This window comes from Ictidomys tridecemlineatus, chromosome 5 (genome assembly GCF_052094955.1).
Source record: "Ictidomys tridecemlineatus isolate mIctTri1 chromosome 5, mIctTri1.hap1, whole genome shotgun sequence".
Classification (NCBI taxonomy): Eukaryota; Metazoa; Chordata; class Mammalia; order Rodentia; family Sciuridae; genus Ictidomys; species Ictidomys tridecemlineatus.
In genome coordinates, this window is record NC_135481.1 from 122,670,768 (window position 1) to 122,686,945 (window position 16,178).

General features: G+C 43.2%; 1 protein-coding gene across 23 annotated transcripts in view; it reads left to right on the top strand.

The window, feature by feature from the left end:
- The window catches only part of Klc1 (kinesin light chain 1), a 54,994-nt gene that overhangs the window by 8,634 nt on the left and 30,182 nt on the right, over positions 1-16,178 (top strand). For all 23 annotated transcript variants that reach the window (XM_078051000.1, XM_078050985.1, XM_078050988.1 and 20 more), the window contains exons 2-3: positions 12,844-13,105; positions 15,384-15,614. In XM_078051000.1, the coding sequence (XP_077907126.1) occupies positions 12,845-13,105; positions 15,384-15,614 (492 nt within the window). In that variant the 5' untranslated portion in view covers position 12,844. The remainder of the gene's footprint in view (positions 1-12,843; positions 13,106-15,383; positions 15,615-16,178) is intronic.

Sequence of the window (16,178 nt, forward strand, 5' to 3'; positions counted from 1 at the left end):
TTTTGGTGCTGGGGATCGAACCTAGGGCCTTGTGCATGCAAGGCAAGCACTCTGTGCTATATCCTCAGCCCCATATTTTCATGTTTATCTAAAGATATCGTGGTTTGAAAAAGGTTGAGACTCTCCAGAAGACCTTTTGGGGTTTTGCTGGAAAATGAACCTTGACTTTAATGTTTAAACTGTTAGATCTTCCTCACTCATCCCCTCTCCTCTACCTCCACTGGACCTACAATATGAATATGTTTCACTACTTTCAAGTCGTATTCCCCCTTTGACTCTTTTTTTTTTGAGAGAGAGAGAGAGAGAGAGAGAGAGAATTTTTAATATTTATTTTTTAGTTTTCGTTGGACACAACATCTTTGTTTGTATGTGGTGCTGAGGATTGAACTCGGGCCGCACGCATGCCAGGCGAGCGTGCTACCGCTTGAGCCACATCCCCAGCCCCCCCTTTGACTCTTTACTATATAATTTTTGTTCTGAAATTTTAGAACAATATATATGTAATTTTTACTACTGGTATTATCATTGCTTTGGCTCAGTGATGATGGTAGTATATTTGGAAATTTCTAAATATATTAAAGACAACATAATATATTTTGTTGATGTTCTTTATTTAAATGGGATCGTAGAATAAACTAAGGATTTGAGAAGTGAAGCTTTCTTCATCTTCTTGACAAACCTAAAAAAGATTAGATCACAAAATGGGTTGTTTTATTTGATCTTCATTTAATTGAAGTTCTGGAGTTAGAGTGCTTGCCTAGCATGCAGGAGGCCTTGGGTTTGATTCCCAGCACTGCAGAAATAAAAACAAACAGAACCTGTACATGTTTTTATTGTGGTATAAATCAGGTATGATAAAATTCATAGAGCTTTGCAACCATCAGCACTAATTTAAGAATGTTTTCATTATCTCCCCCCAAACCCTGTATCTTTTAGCAGTCACTCACCATCCCCCTTGGAAACTACTAGCCCATTTTCTGTCTTCATGGACATTTCATACAAGTGGAATTATATAATATGTGGCCATTTGTATCTGGTTCTTCCAGGTGGCATACTATCCTTATTGATGCGTGTGTCAGTACTTTGTTCTCTGTGTGTTTGTATGCATATGTGTGGTGTGGTGTGTTAGGGTAGAATCCAGGGCTCTCCCAGGCTGGGCAAGCATTCTATCATTGAGCCACATTCCTAGCCCTTTTTATTTTTATTTTTTATTTTGAGACAGCATTTCATTAAATTGTCCAGGCTGGCCTTGAACCTGTGATCCTCCTGCCTCACCTAGTTGCCGGCATTACAGGCATGTGTTACCTTGTCTGGTCAGTTCAGTGATTTTTAGTATGTTCTCTGTTTCATGCTGCCACCCACCTCCATCTAATCCCACACATTCCTTGGGAGCACTTGGTTTTTCTAACTTATTTTTACCATGGGAGTTTCACCTACTGGCTGAATGGCACTTGATAAAACCAGAGTTGGTTCCCTTTTCCTTCTCTGACCTTTTATTTATTTTCACTCATTTTTGAGAAAGGGGGAAGGTTGTGGTAAAATTTACCAGACTATTGAAAATATGTGTTGCCTGAGGATGAGCAGAGTGAGATGTGGTGTGCGCTCATTGGGCCTGGTTTGAAAGGAGTCTAAGTAGATCAGTGTCCAGGCTCTGGAGATGGGAAATGTCATCGAATGAAATGATGGCCTCTAGGCTCCGCTGCTCAGCTGTGACAGATTAAGCCTTTATAGATATGGAGTAGTTTTTGAAGATTCTGTCCAGCTGTAGATTCCAGTTTTTAGAGTCCAGCCAGTTCTGCTTTCATCTTTCTGTTTGATAAAGAATTCAGTGCATTCAGCAGTTCTGTTCTTGGCTCTGTGTTGGGTTGTTTTATTTATTGTGGCAGAATGTCAAGTCCTTTCTGAATTTGAGGGTTTAAGAAAAGCCCACGGGCCTAGACTGGCAGTTAGGTGCTTTTCCATCATGGAAAACTTCAGAATTGTGGAGCGTGTGCACATACACATGAGAGCAGTGTGTTCCTGAAGTGGAGGGATGCGCTATTCCTAGTCTGGCAGTGTGAGTGCCAATCATTGCATTGGTCAGTTTCCTCAGTGTAAGTGGGAATTATGGTGCCAGTTGACTGAACCACCTGCAAACTTTGTTGTTGTTCAGTAAAATAATACCCATATGACGATGTATAAAAATGAAAATGCTGGACAGATGTGAATTCTTTATTTTTAAATTTTTTGGTACTCTACCACTGTGCTACTCCCCCACCCACTTTTTAGATTTTATTTAAAGTTTATTTTATTTAAGTTGCTCAGGCTGGCCTTGAACTTGGGATCCTCTTGCTTCAGTCTCCTGAGTTGCTGGGATTATAGTTATGTGCCACCATGCCTACTATGAATTTTTTTCTTTGTTTCTGTCTGTCTAACAATCATCTTTTTGTTACTTTGCAGTACTGGGGATTGAACCCAAGGATGCTTTACTACTGAGTTATTTCCCAAGCCCTTTTTATTTTTTATTACACTAAATTGCTCAGGTAGGCCTTAAACTTGTGATCCTCCTGCCTCAGACTCCCAAATTGCTGGGATTACAGGTATGTGCCACCACATGTGGGCCTGGCATGATTTTTTTTTTTTTTTTTGTACGAGGCATTGAACCCAGGGCTGCTTAGCCACTGGCCTTTTTTATATTGTATTTAGAGAAAGTCTCACTGAGTTGCTTAGGGTCTTGCTTAGTTGCTGACGCTGGCTTTGAATACTTGATCCTCCTGCCTTAGCCTCTCGAGCTGCTGGGATTACAGGTGTGTGCCACCATGCCTAGCATGAATTCTTAATATACGTACTACATATACACTTTTCAGTTTTACTTTTATCAAATTATGCATTCTTTGGTTTTCTCTTTGTTTTAGAATGGCATTAGATTTGGGGGAGATTTTTAAGATTGAGTTTCTGTATGCCTTTTACCCAGCTTCCCAAGTGCTGATGCCTTGCATCGATGAGTGCATTTGTGGCAATAGTGCAATAAACATGAGGATGTTATTAACTAAATCTACTTTATTTGTGGTCACTAGGTCTTCCCTCACGTCCTCGCTCTGTCTTGGGATCCCATCCAGGACACGTATCCACTTGGTCATCTTAACTTCAGATCCTTAGACTTAGACCTCCCTTGTTTTTGATGACTCTCTTAGTTTGTTAGGGCTTTTATGATAAAATACCCAAGACTGAGTGCTTATGAACAACAGAAATGTGTCTCTTACAGTTCTGTATGCTGGGAGTCCATGAGGTCAGGTGCCCAGCATGGTTTTGGCAAGAGCCCTCTTCCAGGTTGTGGGTAGCCACTGCCTCCTTGTGTCCTTATAGGGTGGAAAGGAGGTGGGAGAGCTCTCTGATCCCTTTTATAAGAGTACTAATTCTATCATGAAGATTCTTCTCGTCATCCATTCACCTCCCAAAGGCCCTAGCTCCTAACACTATCACATTGGAAGTTAAAAATGTCAACATGAATTTGAGGTTGTGTTAGCTTTCTGTTACTGTAACAAATACCCATGATAATTAACTTATAGATAGAAATGGTTTATTTTAGCTCACAGCTTTGGAGGTTTCAGACCATGGTCTGTTGATTTTTAGGCCTATGACAAGGCAGCATGTGTGTTGTAGAGCAAAGCCATTAACCTTTTGGCCAGGACTGGGGCGGTGGTAGAAAAGAGGGGAAGAGACTAGGATCCCAAAGTCTTTTCAAGGACATGCCCCCCCCCCCACTGTCATTCTTTCCCCTCCCCTCTCTATTGCCCAGGCTGGCCTTAAACTCCTGTGCTCAAGTAATCTTCCCACCTCAGCCTCCTGATTAGCTGGGATTACATGTGTGTGCCCCTGTGCCCAGATTAGGCCTCATCTCTTAAATTTTCTATCACCTCCCAGTAGTGCCAAGTCTTTCACACATGAACCTTTGGGGGACATTTAAGTTCCAAACTATAGTAGGGGGATCACACATTCAGTCTGAGGTGGTGACATTGACAGTTTTGAGGAGTGCTGGTCAGGCATTTGGTACAATGTCTTTCAGGTTTGGTTTGCCTTTTTCTCATCACTAGACCAGTGCTATAGTCTGCCAGAACTCCTTGGTGAAGTGAGTGATTCTGGGCTGGGGCAGGGGAGATATAAGATGATACAAGATGAGCCTGAACCTTGTAGCATCAGGAAGTAAGTAGCACTCAAGACCCACAGGGGATAGGCGTGAGTCGAAGGACACAGACTGGGGTACCCCATACTTAAGAGGCTGAGCACTTACCTAGCATGCACAAGGCCCTGGGATCATTCCTGCAGCAACAACAACAACAAAAGAAAAAAGAAAAGAAAGAAAAAAGATACTGGAGCCAGTTTGAGAGCTCCCAGTGGCTAGAGCCAGAACAGTTTGAGCAACGCACTAAGTAATGTGGTTTCCTTTCCTTCCCTTCCCTTCCCTTCCCTTCCCTTCCCTTCCCTTCCCTTCCTTCCCTCTTCCCTTCCCTTCCCTTCCCTTCCCTTCCCTTCCCTTCCCCTTCCCTTCCCTCCCCTTCCCTCCCCTTCCCTCCCCTTCCCTCCCCTTCCCTCCCCTTCCCTCCCCTTCCCTCCCCTTCCCCCCCTTCCCCCCTCTTCCCCCCTTCCCCCCCTTCCCCCCTTCCCCCTTCCCCCCTTCCCCCCTTCCCCCCTTCCTTCCTTCTACTGGGGATTAAACCCAGGGATGCCTTAACCACTGAGTGGCCTCCCTAGCCTTTTTTATTTTTTATTTTGAGACAGGGTCTCACTAAGTTGTTTAGGACTTTGCTAAGTTGCCCAGGCTGGCCTTGAATTTGCAGTTCTCAAATTACTGGGATTACCACTTTGTGTAACTGTGCCTGACTTAAATAATGTATTTTTAATAATTGGCAGATGAGTATAACCTAAACTAAAATAATATCCTTAAGTCCATACTGATATAAATGATGAAATAGATCGCCAGGACAGAGGCAGTAGACAGACAGATCTGCCCTAGACACTTCTCATGAATTGTAGCTGCTCCACTCTCCTATAGCAATAGAGCCCAGTTGAACTTCATTCCTGCCCTTGCTTCTTGACTGCGCTGAGTAGCCTTCCTCAGTAAGGTGCAGGTATGACAGTCCTTCAGGGGCAGTCTGCATGCACCACTTGAGCCAGTTGCCAAGGCGAGAACAGCACATGCGCCTTGTTTGGGGCAATTTGCCTTCTTTTCTATTTCCCAGAAGTGGTTGCTCACTAGAAGTGAGCTTTGATTTTTGCATGCTTGCCACTGTTTCTAAATATCACATGTATCTTACTTCCTGAGTCTTTCTCATTAGTGACCTCTCATGTTGACCCTTGGAGCCTGCCTCTTTCTCTGCTCCTCCTCTCCACACCTGATTTCTGTGGGCTTGTCCACAGCCTCCCGAAGATCAGTTTGTTGTTTGGTCGGCTCAGCCTTAACATTTCTAAGTCAATGGTGATTCCTTTTCCTCTTCACCTTTCTGCCTTCTTTGGAGCTCCTTCTTTTGTAGAGTTGGCACTCATTCAGCCCTAGGTATAGCCTTGTATCCTTCCTCCCCTGCTGAGGATCTTTTGTGTAGGATGCCTGTGTCCTCTGTTCCCTCTCTTGATTCATCCCTTTGTTCTGCTTGAGCACACTTCAGTAGCCTGAGAAGAGTGCTCTGGAGGTAAAAGTTTTTGAGCTTTGGTTTGTCTGAACATGTTCTTTTACAGTTATAGTTGATTGAAAGTGTGGTCCTAGGATTTTAATTTAGAAACAGTTTCTCTTCAGAAATTTGGAGGCATTTGTTTAATTGCCTTTGGCATCCAGTGTTGCTCTCAAAAAGTGCGAACCAAGCCAGGTGCAGTGAGTGCACATGCCTGTGATCCCAGCAACTTGGGAGGCTGAGGATTGAATGTTCAAGGCCATCCTCAGCAACTTAGAAAGGCCCTTAGCAACTTAGTATGACCCTGTCTCAAAATTAAAAGGGCTGGGATGTAGCTCAGTGGTTAAACGCCCCTGGGTTCAATGTTCAATTCCCAATTCTCCCCCCCCCCCCAAAAAAAAAAGTGAACCCTTTTTTTTTGAATTGAATTTTTTTGGGGATTGGTTGTTCTTTCTTTCTTTCTTTTTTTGGTGCTGGGGTTTGAACCCAAGGCTTTGTACATGCAAGATAGCACTCTACCAACTGGCTGTATCCCCAGCCCTTTTTGGGGATTGAATCCATTGTTTCAGACATGCTAGACAAATTCTCTACCATTGAGTTACATTCCCCAGCCTTTTATTTTTTGTTTTGAAATAGGGTCTTGCTAAGTTGCCCAGACTGGCCTTGAACTTCACTCCTCCTACCTTAGCTTCCTCAGTCACTGGGGTCCCAGGCATGTGCCACTTTGCCTTACATTTGTCAGTTTAATTAAGCATAGCTTGATGCTGGATATGGGTTCACCCCAAACTTGTCAATTCTCATTGTTCCTTTTGGGAAGAAAGGCAGCTGTCAGTCAAGGCTTTCTCTTCTAGTCACCAGAAGAAGGAGTTTAAAAAAAAAAAAAATTGCTCGTCTCAAGTCAGAAGGACAGTTTTAGTACATGTAAGAGCTATTTTCTGTTTTGTATATTATCTCTGCTTGGATTACTTCAAAGTAGAAGTAAATCAATTGAATGTGCAAATTAATATTTATGTCTGTTGCTTTTTGTTGAAATAGAATTGTGGCACATTAGTTGTGGGTCTGGATATTGGATGTTATTCCTTTTTGTTTGCTCTAAAGGTACACATCAACATCACACTGTCAAGTAAGATATTGAATTCCTAATGCAAAGATGGTACAATTAATTCGTTACCTTGTCTGCCTGAACTGTTAGATCTTATCATAAGTGCAGGCACTGGTTTATTGTTTTTGTTTTTTGGTACCAGGAATGGAACCCAAGGGTGATTTACCAACGAGACACATCCCCAGCCCTTTTTTTTATTTTGAGACAAGGTCTCATTAGATTGCTTATAGCTTCACTAAGATGCTGAAGCTGGCTTTGAAACTGCAATCCTCCTGCCTCAGCCTCCTGAGCCCCAGGGATTACAGGCATGTGCCACCATGTCCGGCGCAGACATGGGTTTTAATTATTATTTTTTATGAAGGTTTTCTAAAAATTTGTTTCCTATGATTTCAAAGGACAAGTGAGCCCTTTGAAAGAAGAACATTGGACTTTCCCATTGGATTAGTGTTTAAAGACTGTTTATTTTTATTTTTCAAGTGGTATTTAGAAGAGTCAAATTGTTTTATTTTTAGGTTTTAGACTGCTACAGGTGGGATTTAATTAGAGGGCTGAATGTGGAGCCAGGCAAGATAGGTTTTTGTCATTCCCAGTCCACATCCTTATAGTGTGGGTGGTGAGGTGAGTCCATGGACAGGAAAACCATGTACATTAAAATAAACCTTCCAGGCATGTGGTGCAGGCCTATGGTCCTAGCTGCTTAGGAAGCTGAGGCTTGAGGATGGCTTGAGGATCACTTGAGCCCAGGAGTTCGAGGCCACTCTGGGAAATTCAGTGAGATCCTGTCTCAAAAAAAAAAACAAAACAAAAACAAGGGCTGGGCTTGTGGCTTAGTGGTAGAGTGCTTGCCTAGCATGTGCAAGGCACCGGGTTCGATCCTCAGCACCACATATCAATAAATAAAGTAAAGGCATTGTGTCCAACTATAACTAAAAAAATATTAAAAAACAAAAACAGGCCTGATGTGTTTCAGTGGTAGATTGCTTGCCTATGCAAGGGGCCCTGGCTTCAGTTCCAGTTCTGCAAAAATCAGTTGCAGTAAACATTGCAGAGATTGAGTCACTGTTCAAATAATGAAGACAAATGAGTTCTAAAATGAGATAAAAGGGGCTGGGGATGTGGCTCAAGCAGTAACGTGCTCACCTGGCATGCGTGAGGCGCTGGGTTCGATCTTCACCTCAATATACAAATAAAATAAAGATGTTGTGTCCACCAAAAACTGAAAAATAAATATTGAAAAAATTCTCTTTCTCTCTCTTAAAAAAATAAAATGAGATAAAAGTAATGATTGTCTCAGGTGTATTTTCACCTTCATTATTTTAAGTGTGATCTACTGACACTGTATGCAATTCCTTGACTTCATGGAGCCAGGGCTTTAATTTGTCCCAGATCTTAGCCTGTTGAACAATGACTTTTAGAGATTTGATTCATATAGTTTCTCAGATTCTACACTGGACATTTTGCATTAAATTCTTTTGCTCTCACAGAGCAAATAATTGACTTTAAGGAGTTTGTTTATCTTTGGGAATAAAAACACAATAAAAAAATTCACCATGGTGGGCTAGGGTTGTGGCTCAGTGGTAGAGCGCTTGCCTAGAACAGGTGAGGCCCTGGGTCTGATCCCTAGCACCACATAAAAATAATCAGAGGGAGGGCTGGGGTTGTGGCTCAGAGGTAGAGTGCTCGCCTAGTATGTGCAAGATGCTGGGTTTGATCCTCAGCATCACATAAAAATAAATAAAATAAAGGTATTATATCCAACTATAGCTAAAAAAATATTAAAAAAATAAATCAGAGGGATAAAGATATTGTGCCCAACTACAACTAAAAATAAATATTAAAAAAAATTCACCATGGTTAATTAATAACTCGGGACTAGATATTTTGTACTTTACTTGGAGAAGAGGGCGTGGGAATATTTTAAGCCTATAGTATATTGCAGATCAGGGGGAGCATCAATGCCACCTAATATCCAGGAGGTGAAAGCTCTGCAGTCATGTGGGAGGTGGACACATAGCCTCTGAAGCAGCTTCCCTCGTTCACTAAACATATCTTTATGGCATGGCTCTGGTTGCTTCTTTGTCTTACCGAATCGTCTGGAGGCATACACATCAGAAGTTGAAAACAGGTACAGGATTGTGTGGTTTGTAGATCAGGAAAGCAGGCAGGCTATGTGAGTGTGACGAAGGCTTCTGGGGAGCTTTCAGAGGTCAGCCAGCTGTGCCTTAGCCTTGAGTCACAGTCTGTGCAGTTTTGGACTCTTCACTGTGATGGGCTGCAAAATAGTGTTCTCTCAGAAACAGGTTTCGTTTCTATATTAAATTTGAGTAGACTCTTATCAGTCTTTCAGTTTTTTGCAGTTGCTTTTATTCACAGAATGTGCTTTACTTTTTTTTTTTTTTGTATCAAGGATTGAACCCAGGAGCGCTTAAGCACTGAGCTATATCCCCAGCCCTTTTTTACATTTTATTTAGAGACAGGGTCTCGATAAGTTGCAGCTGCTGGTATTATAGCATGTGCCACCATGCCTGGCAAATGTGATGTACTTTGACCTATGTGCATATAGACCTTTGCCTGTATTTTCTTCTAGTTTCTTGTGTGTTTTTAGAAAAAGCACATTTAGGGCTGGGAGTATAGCTCAGTGGTAGAGTGCTTGCCTAGCATGTATAAGGCCTTGGGTCAGTCTGTACTGCAAACAAACTCCCACATTTAATTTTTTTTAATCAAAAATTTAGAGTTTAATTTAGTGTATAGGGAGGGTAAAATATTTTTTTTCTCTTTTTTTTATTAAAAAAATTTTTGTATATGTGATTGTAGATGGACACAATACCTTTATTTATTTTTATGTGGTGCTGAGGATTGAACCCAGTGCCCCATGCATGCTAGACGAGCGCTTTGCCACAGAGCTATAGCTTCAGCCCTTTTTTCTTTCTTTCTTTTTATATAGTTTTTAGTTGTTGATGGATGAATCTATCTATCGCTGAGAATTGAACCCAGTGCCTCACACAAGCTAGGCAAGCACTCTACCACCGAGCCACAACCCCAAACCTCTTTCTTTATTCTTAAGATGGGGTCTTGCTATATTGTTTTGCTGGCCTCATACTGGTGAGCTGAAGCAGTCTTCCCTTCTCAGCCTCTCATGGCTGGGACTACAGCTGCATGCCCAGCTCCCTTAATTTTATTCTAATAGCTAATTGCCTTAGTATTATTTATCATTGTTATGGGTTGGATATGGACGTCTCTCACAATCTCTTGGGTTGAAGACTTAGTCCCTAGTATGATAGTGTCCAGAGTAGGACTTTTAGGAAATAATTGGATTGTAAGGGCTTTGATTTCTTCAGTGAATTAATTCATTTAATGGGTGGTTAAATGTTGTTGTTGTTATTTTGCAGTACTGGGCATTGTGCCCAGGGGTATTTATACCACTGAACTATACCTCCAACCCTTTTCTAATATATTAATTTTGAGACAGGGTCTTGTTAAGTTGCTTATGTTTGCCTAGAATTTGTAATCAGCGTCCTGAGTTGCTGGGATTACAGGGGTGCACTATAGTCCCCAGCTGGATTAATAATTTGAATGGATAACTGGGAGGAGGTGAAAACTGGGTAGGTGGGACATGGTTGGAGGAAGTAGGTCACTGGGGGCATACCTTTGGGGACTATATCTTGTTCGTGTTCCCTTCTTCAGTGTCTGTCTAGCTTTCTGTCTCTGCTTTGTGTCTGCCATGAACTGAGCAGCTTTCTTCTGCCATGCCCTTCTGTCTGGATGTTTTTGCCTTGGAGCCAGCTGACCATGGACTAAAACTTCTGAAACCCTGAGCCAAAATAAATCTTTTCTAAGTTGTTTTTCTTAGATACTTGTCACAGTCACAAAAAGCTGATTAACAATCATGTGACCTACCTTTGGTTATAATGGCTCAGAAACAAGAGATATCAAGCAGTATAAATGTATATGCCACTGTCTTCCTCCCATAAACGTAGCATGAATGTACGTTTACATCATGGTGACTTGGATGAAAGATATGGAAATGGTTCTGACCTGAGGGCGGTAAGAGGTGTGAGCTTGGGAGATGAAAGTCTTGGTAATATCTGTTTCTGCAATGTAATACTTGAAATGTTATATGGATGAGGCAGAAAATGTTTTGTGTTTATTTTAGAGGGAAGAAGTTGGCTCAATGGACAGAAGTTACAAGGAGGGATATTGTAATTCAGGAAAAGGAATAATTTTGTAACTAAATATTGGATCAGTTCAACAAGCTCAGTTGTAGCAAGTATGTCTACAGAAATCCAGCTGTTTTTCACCAGGGATGTGCTGCCAAGGATAGAAAAAGGCGGAGAAGGCGGACTTGATTTTTATTTTTCTTCTTCATGGACATGAATCCTGGAGACCCCTTCCTTTCAATATAAGGAACCTTAGAGATGTCAGATAAGCATTTTATTAATCTAGTGCAGTGTGATTTCATTGAAAACTGATCCTAACTGGGTGCTATGGCACTTGCTTGTGATCCCAGAGATTTGGAAGGCCGAGGCAGGAGGATCACAAGTTCAAGGCCAGCCTGGGCAATTTAGTAAAATTTTAAAAAGGGCCAGAGATGTAGCTCAGTGGTAGGGTGCCCCTGGGTTTAATCCCCAGCACCCAAACCAAACCAAACCAAAATAAACAAAAAGCCCAACAATTCTAAACTGTCTCCTGCAGTCATTTAGCACAGGCATGCCATGTGGTAGGCTGGTAATGTACATTGCACAGGACAGACAGGCCCCTGTTCCTGGGAGCTGTAACACTGCCCAGCAGGGTGCTATAGTCCAGCCTGGTACTTGGCTACAGTGAAGTAGGAAAACCATATGCTGAGTAGCTATACACTAAAAATAATAACAGATGATGCGCTGCTAGGGAGAAGGCTTGCCCTTGTTCCTTCATTGTTCTGTGGGCTCTTGTTACTGTGGAGGAAATAGATTTCTGAATAGTCCTGCAGGTAGCCTCCCAGTGTCAAAAGGAATTGTCTTATTAATTAAAAAAAAATCATTTTTCCAGTGTGAAATAAATTGGTGATGCAGAGGCTCACATGGTCCTGTTCTCAAACACCTTCAGCTTGCACCCCAAACTTGTGCATGTGTGGTCTGCACCCACTACTTCCCCTTCTTTCCTTCACTCAACTTACGTCTGTCCATTTTTCTGATGATGCCTGGGCCAGGAGCTGTCCTAGGTGCTGTGCATTCTGTAGGGTATAAGGTTCACATCCAGCAAGCATTGTTCCCTGAGCCAAACCCCGGCCTCCTCCTCTCATTTGTAACAGTGTCTGTTCTGGGGCTGTAAGATAGTTTGTGAAGACACTGACATCTCAGAAAGTGGCAGGTGGCACAAAGGACCTGTTTTGGATGGATAACCTGACCTCTGTGCCCCTTGCTACTGTGCAGAAATGGTCTTAATGTGACCCAGTTTTTAAGCTTTATTATGAGATTGAAGACAGAACTAGAGAAGACTGTAAAAGGCACTGTTGCTTAGTGCTAGTAGTTACCAGCACTTGGCTGATTCCATTTCAGTGCCCTTTCCTTCCTTCCTTCCTTCTTTCTTTCTCACAGTGGTGGTGTCATGGCAGCCCTAACATGGAGTCACTTTAGCCCCTGGACTTTGTCCTCCTTGGTCATGGCCACATGGACTATTCTGCTGCATCACTGGGTCTTAGGCCTCATGGTCTAGTCCTCTCCAGCCCCTCTAACTCCCCCTTGTGCCTCTACTGGGTTTTCTTCTTGGACTACATTTCATTGAGAAAATAAAGCTTGCAAATATTCAGATAAAATGTTCACTGAAATTGTATGTTTTGGAAATGACCTTTGGATGTTTTGCTGCTTTTAATCTTTGGTGTTAATTTTAGTTACTTATCCATAAAAAAGAACTCGGGCATTAAACCAGAAAAGTAATTTAATGGGCCTGCAAAGGCAAAACAGAAACAATATAGAACATAGTATTCAAAATCATAAATTGCACAGGTATTATTTACCTATGAAATGTAATTTAAAAGTTTTCACAAGTGTTTCTGTTTAATGCTATCACAGGAGGGAAGCCTATAACAAGGTATTTGATTCTCCTGTTTTCCTCTAGAATGTATGACAACATGTCCACAATGGTGTACATAAAGGAAGACAAGTTGGAGAAGCTTACACAGGATGAGATCATCTCCAAGACCAAGCAAGTAATTCAGGGCCTGGAGGCTTTGAAGAATGAGCACAACTCCATTTTGCAGAGTTTGCTGGAAACACTGAAGTGTTTGAAGAAAGATGATGAGAGCAACCTGGTGGAGGAGAAATCCAACATGATACGGAAATCACTGGAGATGCTAGAGCTCGGCCTGAGTGAGGCGCAGGTAAGTGGAAGAGCCATTTGTCGTGAAAGTGGGCTTGATGGTTTGGAAAAGTGGAGTCTTGAAATAGGCAGTTTAACTCAAGTAGAGAGAAGATGCCTATAGAATATTAGAGATCTACTTGTGTCGAGGTGTGTCTATCATATAAATGAAAACTCACTTTAGCATACTTGAATTTTACATGGCGGTATCTCTGTGTATCATTTAGGGTTTGATTTGGTATCCTGTGTCAAACAACAAAAACAATAGCTTAAGCAACAAAGACATGGATGAAATGAGCACCAGGTAGGCTGTCCTAGGTGGTCTTTGCCGCTGCCCTGTCATCAGGGATGCTCAGGCTGCTGCCACCTGCTTCACTACAAGTTGGCAGCCATCTCAGGGACTAGGTGGAACTCCAGTGGCAGCCACATGATCTTGTTCGAAGACAGCAGAAGTGAGAGGGACGTGCTACCTCCTTCAAGGCTGTCCCTTAAAGCATGTGCAATACTGCTCACGGTGCATTGGCCAGATCCTCTCTCTGTGGCTGCCCTGGCTGTGAGGGACTGGGGAATGTTGTCTTACAGTTCCAGGTGCATGAGCCCAAGAAGCTGGGGGAGAGTGGATGCTGGTCAACAGCCAGTAGGCTCTGCAGTAGCCAGGCCAGATTGCTTTATGTATCTGATTAAAGGTCTGTTTCTGTCATGTGCCACACAGACATGAAAACACTGGAAATGTCTTGGTCGCTTCCCCACCCCTGACAGCTTCTGGCTTTGTCAGCAGATCTGAGGTTAAAGTCAGTACACTGAAACTTGGCTCTCTCTCGGCTTTTTGTGTGCATAATGAAGGAATGGTGCACAAGAGTAGCTGCTGAGCCACCGGTTCTTCAGTGACCATCTAGGCCCCAATTTTAGAGTTCTTCATTCCCACCCTGTACAAATGCTGGTTGTAGATCATGAACTTTGGATTTTGTGACCCTGTTATTTCCCAAGTTCTGTTGTTGAAAGATAGTGTGAACATGAGCTTCCTTTTTTTTAGTTTGGCAGATGGTAGGTTTAAAAAAATAGGAAGAAGCTAGGCACAGTGGCTCACACCTGTAATCCCAGCAATTCAGGAGGCTGAGGGGGAGAGATCACAATTTTGAGGCCAGACTCAGCAACTTAGTGAGATCCTGTCTCAAAAAATAAAAAGGGCTGGGGATGTGGCTCATTGATAGAGTGCCGCTGGGTTCAGTCCTCAGTACTAGGATGGCTGGAAGGAGAGGAACTAAAAGCCCACCTCCTGGAGTTTTGAGTGGATGAATGAATTTACTGGGAATTGAATTCGGGGTACTTTACTACTAAGCTGCATCCCCAGTCCTTTTTACTTATTTTTAAATTTTGGGATAGGGTCTCACCAATTGCTGAGGCTCACTTCACACTTGGGATACTCCCACCTCAGCTTCCCCCTTTGAGTTTCAAGTTGTAGACATAGAAGTAATGTAGTTTCTGTGCTGGCACAGGAGAGGGGCACGATCTGCAGAGGGACTAGGCTGAGGCCAGTTGACTTCCTGCTTTTTTTTTTCTTTCTTTCTTTTCCCTTGGTACTGGGGATTGAACCCAGGGGTGCTCTACCATTGGGCTATATTCCCAGCCCTTTTAGTTTTTGAGATGGGGTCTTGCTGAGTTGCCCAGGCTGGCCTTGAACTTGCAATCCTTCTGTCTCAGCCTCCCATGTGACTGGGATCATGGGTATGCACTGCTGTGCCTGGCTTCTCACCCCTTTTTTGCCTTTATGTTCCTTGCAGCTTGCTCAGAACAGCTTTAGGTAGGTCTGCTCCCAGGTGCCAGTGAGTACACAGCTGGCAGAGATCTGGAGCAGCCAGCAGATTGTGCAGCAAACATAAGCTAGTGAACATGCTGGTGCCTTCTGATGCTCTGTGGTGGCTAGAAACTCCTCCCATATGTGGAAGGAGGTCTAATGCCCCCCTTCCTGATTCTACCACCAGCCCCTCACTTACCTGTGCTTGGGACACCCGCTTTCATGTGGAAAGTGCCCATGTGGAGGTAGATTGCAGCTGTGTCAAGAGAGTAGATGTGTGCCTATTGATAATCACCTTGAGGTGCTCTCACGTAAAAAGAATTGGTGTATTTTGTAAATGTGAGCACGTGATAACTTTCCATAGACTCCGGAGTGTTGTCTGTGGCTGAATTGCATGTGAATTGAAGGAGATACCTGCAGGTGTCAGTTAGAGCTGCTCTCAGGTGCTCAAGTGGATAGGAGGGGCTCTTGTTGGCTGTTGTCCGATAGTATTTCTTCTGTCCAGGTTATGATGGCCTTGTCAAATCACCTAAATGCTGTTGAGTCAGAGAAACAGAAACTACGTGCGCAGGTTCGTCGCCTGTGCCAGGAGAATCAGTGGCTGCGGGATGAGCTGGCCAACACACAACAGAAGTTACAGAAGAGTGAGCAGTCCGTGGCTCAGCTGGAGGAAGAAAAGAAACACCTGGAATTTATGAACCAGCTCAAAAAGTATGACGATGACATTTCCCCCTCGGTGAGTGAGTGGCTCCATCATGAGATGGTGCTGATGTGCAGTATAGCTGGGGGCTGCGAATGGAGGCTCAGCACGGGGAGGCTCAGCAAGGGGAGGCTCAGCAAGGGGTAGATGTCCTATCATGTCTTTCTTGTGTGTTTTTAGAACAATGATCAGAAGGTGTAAAGGACGTTTTGTCAATACCAGGCCTCTCATCACCAAGTTCTGCTCCACTGCTCCTGACATTCCCTGCCCTCATGGGCTGGCTTCCATACCCACTGGCTGCTGGGGCAGCAGGGCCAGTACCACCATCTGAAGTCCAACTCTGGGCTTGTCCTTGACCTCGTCTTTGACCTCATCCTTGATGCCTGCCTAGGACACTGCCAGGTCTTCCTGCTGCCTCTCTTGTGCCTCCTAGGCCTCCCTAGCCAGCTCACCTTTCCCTTCCTGGAATGTCAGGGTGCCTCAGAGGTCTTGTTGTTTCTTTTTATGTTGGCTCTCTTTGAGAATTCATCCGACTCTCAATTATTTTTCTTCCACCATTTATTAAATCTGATTCAGTTAGCTTCTTTTTTATTTTAGAAT